Below are 9,850 nucleotides of genomic sequence, written 5' to 3'. Positions count from 1 at the left end.
CTTTATAAAAAGTTTCTCGTGCGCACGAGAAAGTTTATTGTGCGCACAGTATACATGTCTAAAAAATAAACTAAAATAAAAAAATTATAAATGGTTTTTTTTTTTTTTTTTATAACTATAAAAAGTTTCTCGTGCGCACGAGAAAGTTTATTGTGCGCACAGGATACATGTCTAAAAAATAAACTAAAATAAAAAAATTATAAATGTTTTTTTTTTTTTTTATAACTTTATAAAAAGTTTCTCGTGCGCATGAGATACATGTCTAAAAAAAAAAAGAAAGAAAAAAAAAATTGAAAAGAACTCCCTCATGTCCCTTTAGGGGCTCCGTAGAAAAAAACCATTTACAGTATAAGCAGCAGTGTAAAAAAAATTACAAAATATACAAAAAACATTTTTTGGGGGTATACAGAAAAAAGCTGCTCATAACACCAACATAGAAGCATTGTGAGTCAGTGCCAGGGGCGCCGAAAAGGGGGGGTAAAGGAGATGGATTCTAGGGGCCTATGATGGAGGGGGGCCCAGAGAGGCCCCTAATGATGATGAAATTATAATACAGAAAAAATAATGACACTGTGTTGGGGGCCCTGTAAAGATTCTTTTCATGGGGCCCAAAATCCCTAGCGGCGCCCCTGATTGTGACTGACAAAGTTAATGAAACACTAAATTTGATTCACCTTTGCATTGTTAGCTATGAGAAAATAATTGAAGTTAAGTGAAAACATGGATTAACCCTTGTGTGGTGTTCGGGTCTGTGGGACCCGTTTTCATTTTTTTATTAAAAGAAAAATGATACAATTAATACATTTTTCAAACTGAGATTCACTGACTTTGGCTCGTTTTCTGTGAAGAACATATATCAGAATACATATTTAATGACCACACCCCCCCTACACATTTCTATTACATATAAGATGTCCGGGTCCACTGGACCCGGGGCTAATAGAAGTGTGGAAATTGATGTTCTGTGTACCACACACACACACACACACACACACACACACACACACACACACACACACACACACACACACACACAGCAGGCCTAGACAGGAGGAGGACAGAGTGTAGGTACACAGAACATCAGAGGGTCAAATGTGCGAGAAAATGAGAGCAGACAGTGTTGACAAACAATGTTGCAACCTTGTGTGGGAACCGCAGGTGCAGAAACACAAAAGAAGAATCCCTGTGGGATGCAGAAACTGCCAGAGAAATTTCCCGTGCAACGTTCATATTGTTGTTACTCAGCCAGCGTTTGTGGGTCTGATGGACCCGTTGCATTTTGTGGCTTTTAATGCCTCACAATCAAACACTTTTATGTTCAAATACTGAACAGATGTTTATTGGGATAAGGTAAACATCTGTTCAATATTTGAACATAAAAGTGTTTGATTGTGAGGCATTAAAAGCCACAAAATGCAACGGGTCCATCAGACCCACAAACGCTGGCTGAGTAACAACAATATGAACATTACACAAGGGTTAAATACTACCAAAATTGCAACACGCTCCTTCGAAATTGTATTTGAAGAATATACAGAAAGATACAGAATATATATGTGTAAATAATTATTAAACAGAACAGGAATAATAAATCCCACACAGCAAGCCAATCCATTTTTGGAACATAAGAATCATTTATGAAGATATGCGTCAAGCCAGAGGTCCCCTGATGCTTTCAATGACCTGGAAAAGGAAGTTATCGATATAGGAAATGGTCAAAACATAAAGCACATTTTTTTATTTTTTTTTGAATGATTATTTACAAAACACAAAACTAGTGAAGTTGCAAATCTTTTTCAACTTATCGTATTTTTCTAAGTATAAGTCGCTCCGGAGTATAAGTCGCACCGGCCGAAAATGCACAATAAAGAACGTTATGGAACTGAGGAGACACATTTTTTAAGCTTCTCAGGTGGAATTCTTCCCCATTCTTGCTTGATGTACAGCTTAAGTTGTTCAACAGTCCGGGGGTCTCCGTTGTGCTATTTTAGGCTTCATAATGCGCCACACATTTTCAACCGGAGACAGGTCTGGACTACAGGCAGGCCAGTCTAGTACCTGCACTCTTTTACTATGAAGCCATGCTGTTGTAACACGTGGCTTGGCATTGTCTTGCTGAAATAAGCAGGGGCGTCCATAATAACGTTGCTTGGATGGCAACATATGTTGTTCCAAAACCTGTATGTACCTTTTCAGCATTAATTCACAGATGTGTAAGTTACCCATGTCTTGGGCACAAATACACCCCAAATCATTGTATTTTGTTTTTATTTACAATTCACACCAACTTCACTGGTTTTGGGGTTTGTACTTTGTCTGTATTTACTTACCTGATGACATCAGCCAAGCCTCTTCTTAGTGACTTCACTTGGTATGGGATGTTGTGTTTCTCGCAGAGAGCGCGCACCCGTGGCGCCACCCGGTGGAAGTTGTGGCGCGGCATCGTTGGGAAAAGACTTCAACAAAGAAAAGGCACATTTCCGATATAAGCATGCCATCATTAAAATCAGGGGTGTCAAACTAATTTTAGATCGGGGAGAAAAATCTACTTCCAAGTGGGCCGGACTGGTAAAATCACGGCACGATAACTTAAGATTGTTTTCTTTGTTTATAAAAAGAACAAGCACATTCTGAAATTGTACAAATCATAATGTTGTTGTTTTTTTTTTTACACTTACATGTTGCGATTATTTGTCGTTATTTCTATTTTCTGAATAAATGATGTGATAATGTTCATCAGTCAACTCATTGGTGGTAATTTTCAATCTATCAAGATACAAAAAATTATATCAAAATCAAATTACAGGATGTTATTCATGTATTTTGGTCATTTTCCTCGACTGATGTACTAACATTGTGTGGTTTATTTTTTTGTACATATGTAGCATCATCTACAAAGATACAAAGAATTGCTATTGCGACATCCAGTGGACACATTTAGAACAGCAGTTTATTTCATTAAAAAAATGCAGGTTAATTTTGTCTGTAGCAGTCTGTGGATCGCTCTCCCTGACCACCTGAGGGCACCACGGACTGTGGATGCTTTTAAAAAAGGCTTAAAAACCCTTATTTTAAAAAAAAAACCTTTTTTTTATATATATGTATACTAGTTTTAGCTATTTGGCTGTTCTAGTTTTTATTTTTATGTATTTTGTATTTTATTTTTTAAAATACACCGTAGCACTTTGAGGTTGTTTACTCAATGTAAAGTGCTTTTTAGATATACAATGTATTATTATTATTATTATTATTATACAAACCCCGTTTTCATATGAGTTGGGAAATTGTGTTAGATGTAAATATAAACGGAATACAATGATTTGCAAATCATTTTCAACCCATATTCAGTTGAATGCACTACAAAGACAAGATATTTGATGTTCAAACTCATAAACTTTATTTTTTTTTTGCAAATAATAATTAACTTAGAATTTCATGGGGGCATGTTTCAAGGGCATGTTCACCACTGTGTTACATGGCCTTTCCTTTTAACAACACTCAGTAAACGTTTGGGAACTGAGGAGACACATTTTTGAAGCTTCTCAGGTGGAATTCTTTCCCATTCTTGCTTGATGTACAGCTTAAGTTGTTCAACAGTCCGGGGGTCTCCGTTGTGCTATTTTAGGCTTCATAATGCGCCACACATTTTCAATGGGAGACAGGTCTGGACTACAGGCAGGCCAGTCTAGTACCCGCACTCTTTTACTATGAAGCCAGGTTGATGTAACACGTGGCTTGGCATTGTCTTGCTGAAATAAGCAGGGGCGTCCATGGTAACGTTGCTTGGATGGCAACAAATGTTACTCCAAAACCTGTATGTACCTTTCAGCATTAATGGCACCTTCACAGATGTGTAAGTTACCCATGTCTTGGGCACTAATACACCCTTATACCATCACAGATGCTGGCTTTTCAACTTCGCGCCTATAACAATCCGGATGGTTCCTTTCCTCTTTGGTCCGGAGGACACGACATCCACAGTTTCCAAAAAAAATTTGAAACGTGGACTCGTCAGACCACAGAACACTTTTCCACTTTGTATCAGTCCATCTTAGATGAGCTCAGGCCCAGTGAAGCCGACGGCGTTTCTGGGTGTTGTTGATAAACGGTTTTCGCCTTGCATAGGAGAGTTTTAACTTGCACTTAAAGATGTAGCGACCAACTGTAGTTACTGACAGTGGGTTTCTGAAGTGTTCCTGAGCCCATGTGGTGATATCCTTTACACACTGATGTCGCTTGTTGATGCAGTACAGCCTGAGGGATCGAAGGTCACGGCCTTAGCTGCTTACGTGCAGTGATTTCTCCAGATTCTCTGAACCCTTTGATGATATTACGGACCGTAGATGGTGAAATCCCTAAATTCCTTGCAATAGCTGGTTGAGAAAGGTTTTTCTTAAACTGTTCAACAATTTGCTCACGCATTTGTTGACAAAGTGGTGACCCTCGCCCCATCCTTGTTTGTGAATGACTGAGCATTTCATGGAATCTACTTTTATACCCAGTCATGGCACCCACCTGTTCCCAATGTGCCTGCACACCTGTGGGATGTTCCAAATAAGTGTTTGATGAGCATTCCTCAACGTTATCAGTATTTATTGCCACCTTTCACAACTTCTTTGTCACGTGTTGCTGGCATCAAATTCTAAAGTTAATGATTATTTGCGGAAAAAAAAGAGTATGTGTTTGAACATCAAATATGTTGTCTTTGTAGCATATTCAACTGAATATGGGTTGAAAATGATTTGCAAATCATTGTATTCCGTTTATATTTACATCTAATACGATCTCCCAACTCAAATGGTAACAGGGTTTGTACTTCGCAAACTCATCCCCTGCTCTAAACGAATATGCAACTCGTAAGACTTACTGGTGTTCAATCTGGAAGTTGAGGTGTCCACTGAACCAGTCGTTGAAGAAGGATTGCTCAATGTTGCAGGTGGCTTGTAGCTGAAGCACATAAGGTTAGTGATAGTACAACATAGTGGAGATGAAGTTAATTTCCCAGCAGGCACCTGCATGGTGAGCCAGTCCTGATGCTTCTCATAGTCGATATCCATTGGCAGATGATTCATCTGAGTCACCCACACAAACCAGTGGCTCTCCAGAAACCTGTCCAACACAGCTTCAATAAGCCATTACAGTCCGTCACATAATGCAAATTTTAGAGCATGTTACACTTAGGCAAGGTGAAATGAGCCACCTAAGTTTAGGCCACAAAGTGTTAGCTGATCCATAGCGGCCTCTGCAGGTGAATGTGGTACAGTACAGGACCCCGGGACACCTTTATGACTGTTATTTATATTGCAAAACGTCCGTAAACACTGTAATTATTTATGTTCATAAATCATTTGAAGGCCCTTTGTCAGCGCTTATTATCCAATCCAATCCGTTCCATCAGCAACGCACGCATTACCATACTTGCCAACTTTGAGACCTCAAAATTCGGGAGATTTGGGAGGTGGAGCGGGGGCTGAGGTGGGCGGGATCGGTATAGCTATAATTCACTGAAATTCCAGTAATTCTTATATATGTATATATATATATATATACATATATATATATATATATATATATATATATATATATATATATATATATATATATATATAGGTAAAAGCCTGTAAATTAGAATATTTTGAAAAACTTGATTTATTTCAGTAATTGCATTCAAAAGGTGTAACTTGTACATTATATTTATTCATTGCACACAGACTGATGCATTCAAATGTTTATTTCATTTAATTTTGATGATTTGAAGTGGCAACAAATGAAAATCCAAAATTCCGTGTGTCACAAAATTAGAATATTACTTAAGGCTAATACAAAAAAGGGATTTTTAGAAATGTTGGCCAACTGAAAAGTATGAAAATGAAAAATATGAGCATGTACAATACTCAATACTTGGTTGGAGCTCCTTTTGCCTCAATTACTGCGTTAATGCGGCGTGGCATGGAGTCGATGAGTTTCTGGCACTGCTCAGGTGTTATGAGAGCCCAGGTTGCTCTGATAGTGGCCTTCAACTCTTCTGCGTTTTTGGGTCTGGCATTCTGCATCTTCCTTTTCACAATACCCCACAGATTTTCTATGGGGCTAAGGTCAGGGGAGTTGGCGGGCCAATTTAGAACAGAAATACCATGGTCCGTAAACCAGGCACGGGTAGATTTTGCGCTGTGTGCAGGCGCCAAGTCCTGTTGGAACTTGAAATCTCCATCTCCATAGAGCAGGTCAGCAGCAGGAAGCATGAAGTGCTCTAAAACTTGCTGGTAGACGGCTGCGTTGACCCTGGATCTCAGGAAACAGAGTGGACCGACACCAGCAGATGACATGGCACCCCAAACCATCACCCAACCATGCAAATTTTGCATTTCCTTTGGAAATCGAGGTCCCAGAGTCTGGAGGAAGACAGGAGAGGCACAGGATCCACGTTGCCTGAAGTCTAGTGTAAAGTTTCCACCATCAGTGATGGTTTGGGGTGCCATGTCATCTGCTGGTGTCGGTCCACTCTGTTTCCTGAGATCAGTTGGCCAACATTTCTAAAAATCCCTTTTTTGTATTAGCCTTAAGTAATATTCTAATTTTGTGACACACGGAATTTTGGATTTTCATTTGTTGCCACTTCAAATCATCAAAATAAAATGAAATAAACATTTGAATGCATCAGTCTGTGTGCAATGAATAAATATAATGTACAAGTTACACCTTTTGAATGCAATTACTGAAATAAATCAAGTTTTTCAAAATATTCTAATTTACTGGCTTTTACCTATATATATATATATATATATATATATATATATATATAAATAAAATAAATATGTGGCTTTCAGTGAATTCTAGCTATATATATTGTCGGAGGCAGATATTTACATATATCCGAATTTAAATGTTACTTCTTTTGATTTCATTGTCATATTACAAAACAGCTAGTGTTTTTCTTCCAAATGTGGTCTTTTGGTTGTGTGCAAAACTGTGTGCTTAACCTTGAAGTGAGGAATGTTAGAGAGAGCGATAATAAGCATTTGTTTTGGCTAGAGAGAGATGACTGCCTGCGACTTAAGAGGGGAGAGGGTTTTGGGTCGGGGAGACAGACCATCTTAGCGGGGCGAGCCGAATGTTCTATGCTGTCTCTGTAATGTATATCTGCAAAGCTTTGCAAATATATTACAAAATACCTATTCTGTCGCTGGTGGTTTTTCAACTCAGCTTTAAGTGTCGTAAAGAGCTTGGGAGCGACTTGTGACTTGAATTCCCTGGGAGGAACAACTGGTCCAAAACGCAACAATTTATATATATATGTATTTTATTTTATATATATATATATATATATATATATATATATATATATATATATATATATATATATATATATATATATATATATAAATAAAATAAATACTTGAATTTCAGTGTTCATTTATTTACACATATACACACATAACACTCCTCTCTACTCATTGTTGTATTTGAAAGTGCAATGCTTTGCAGCCAGTAGCACAGCCTTTGAAGGAGCATGGGTATGGGCAGTGTAATATTCTGGGTTGGAGTCAATAACCAGGCGAGGTGACGAAGTTACGTCTCTTTACTTCATACTTCAGAACCGACTCCCACACTTGCCGTCAGGGTGCGCAATACAACGTGAACCGTTGGCCAACCAAAGAGTAACCACAGAACACTATACGGTATAGTGTTCTGTGGTTACTTTTTGGTTGGCCAAGCGGACGTGACGACAGGCTGTCCTCACTCAGGTCCGCACGGACCTGGAGGGGGCGTGCCTTAAATCTGGCTGGAAATCAGAGAAATCCGGGAGAATGGTTGTCCCGGGAGATTTTTGGGAGAGGCACTGAAATTCGTGAGTCTCCCGAAAAATTACGTAGGGTTGACAAGTATGCGCATTACCATACTTGCCAACCTTGAGACCTCCGAATTCGGGAGATTGGGGGCGGGGTCTTGGTGGGCGGTGTGGGCCGGGGTGCAGGGTGCGGCACGGGGTGAAGGGGGGAGGAGTATATTTATAGCTAGAATTCACTGAAATTTTGCAGCCAGTAGCACAGCCTTTGAAGGAGCATAGGTATGGGCAGCATCTGTGACATTTAATTTGCAGGAAAGGAGTGAGTTTAGGGTTGAATTGTCCATCCTCGTTCTATTCTCTGTCACTATCTTTCTAACCATGCTGAACACCCTCTCTGATGATGTGCACAGCCTTTGAAGGAGCATGGGTATAGGCAGTGTAATATTCTGGGTTGGAGTCAATAACCAGGCGAGGTGACGAAGTTACGTTTCTTTACTTCATACTTCAGAACCGACTCCCACACTTGCCGTCAGGGTGCGCAATACAACGTAAACCGTTGGCCAACCAAAGAGTAACCACAGAACACTATACGTTATAGTGTTCTGTGGCTACTTTTTGGTTGGCCAAGCGGACGTGACGACAGGCGGTCCTCACTCAGGTCCGCACGGACCTGGAGGGGGCGTGCCTTAAGTCCGGCTGGAAATCGGGAGAAATTCAGGAGAATGGTTGTCCCGGGAGATTTTCGGGAGAGGCACTGAAATTCGGGAGTCTCCCGGAAAATGTGTGAGGGTTGGCAAGTATGCGCATTACCATACTTGCCAACCTTGAGACCTTCGAATTCGGGAGATTGGGGGGCGAGGTCTTGGTGGGCGGTGCGGGCCGGGGTGCGGGGCGGGGTTAAGGGGGGAGGAGTATATTTATAGCTAGAATTCACTGAAATTTTGCAGCCAGTAGCACAGCCTTTGAAGGAGCATAGGTATGGGCAGCATCTGTGACATTTAATTTGCAGGAAAGGAGTGACTTTAGGGTTGAATTGTCCATCCTCGTTCTATTCTCTGTCACTATCTTTCTAACCATGCTAAACACCCTCTCTGATGATGCGCACAGCCTTTGAAGGAGCATGGGTTTGGGCAGTGTAATATTCTGGGTTGGAGTCAATAACCAGGCGAGGTGACGAAGTTACGTCTCTTTACTTCATACTTCAGAACCGACTCCCACACTTGCCGTCAGGGTGCGCAATACAACGTAAAACCGTTGGCCAACCAAAAAGTAACCACAGAACACTATACGGTATAGTGTTCTGTGGTTACTTTTTGGTTGGCCAAGCGGACGTGACGACAGGCTGTCCTCACTCAGGTCCGCACGGACCTGGAGGGGGCGTGCCTTAAGTCCGGCTGGAAATCGGGAGAAATTCAGGAGAATGGTTGTCCCGGGAGATTTTCGGGAGAGGCACTGAAATTCGGGAGTCTTTCGGAAAATTTGGTAGGGTTGGCAAGTATGCGCATTACCATACTTGCCAACCTTGAGACCTCCAAATTCGGGAGATTGGGGGGCGGGGTCTTGGTGGGCGGTGCGGGCCGGGGTGCGGGGCGGGGTTAAGGGGGGAGGAGTATATTTATAGCTAGAATTCACTGAAATTTTGCAGACAGTAGCACAGCCTTTGAAGGAGCATAGGTATGGGCAGCATCTGTGACATTTAATTTGCAGGAAAGCAGTGAGTTTAGGGTTGAATTGTCCATCCTCGTTCTATTCTCTGTCACTATCTTTCTAACCATGCTGAACACCCTCTCTGACGATGCATTGCTGTGTGGCACGCACAAAAGTTCCTTCATCAAATGCACCAGAGTCTGGAATCTTCCATCTCTCCCAAGCATACCCCTTCCCCTTCGAGCTGTCCTGGATGAACTGAAATTCTTGTTTCCAATCATTTTGGAAATCGCAAGCGTACTTCTTCTTCTTACTCGTCGTCGCCATGACTGTATTTTCTTCGTTCTTCTGCTTCGTCTCTGTTTTTTTTTTTTAACATTACTACTTGCCGTAGTTTTGAAGCAATGCATGATG

General features: G+C 40.8%; 1 protein-coding gene across 3 annotated transcripts in view; it reads right to left on the bottom strand.

The window, feature by feature from the left end:
* Positions 1–1,612: 1,612 nt before the first annotated feature.
* Positions 1,613–9,850, bottom strand: part of fads2 (fatty acid desaturase 2) — a 253,327-nt gene continuing 245,089 nt past the window's right edge. For all 3 annotated transcript variants that reach the window (XM_072913977.1, XM_061969530.2, XM_061969532.2), the window contains exons 10-13: positions 5,013–5,109; positions 4,868–4,947; positions 2,331–2,456; positions 1,613–1,683 (exon numbers count right to left, since the gene is read on the bottom strand). In XM_072913977.1, the coding sequence (XP_072770078.1) occupies positions 1,632–1,683; positions 2,331–2,456; positions 4,868–4,947; positions 5,013–5,109 (355 nt within the window). In that variant the 3' untranslated portion in view covers positions 1,613–1,631. The remainder of the gene's footprint in view (positions 1,684–2,330; positions 2,457–4,867; positions 4,948–5,012; positions 5,110–9,850) is intronic.

The sequence above is a fragment of the Nerophis lumbriciformis genome, linkage group LG10 (genome assembly GCF_033978685.3).
Source record: "Nerophis lumbriciformis linkage group LG10, RoL_Nlum_v2.1, whole genome shotgun sequence".
NCBI classification, from domain to species: Eukaryota; Metazoa; Chordata; class Actinopteri; order Syngnathiformes; family Syngnathidae; genus Nerophis; species Nerophis lumbriciformis.
The sequence above is the reverse complement of the archived record's forward strand: the minus strand, read 5'-3'. Positions and strand labels throughout refer to the sequence as shown.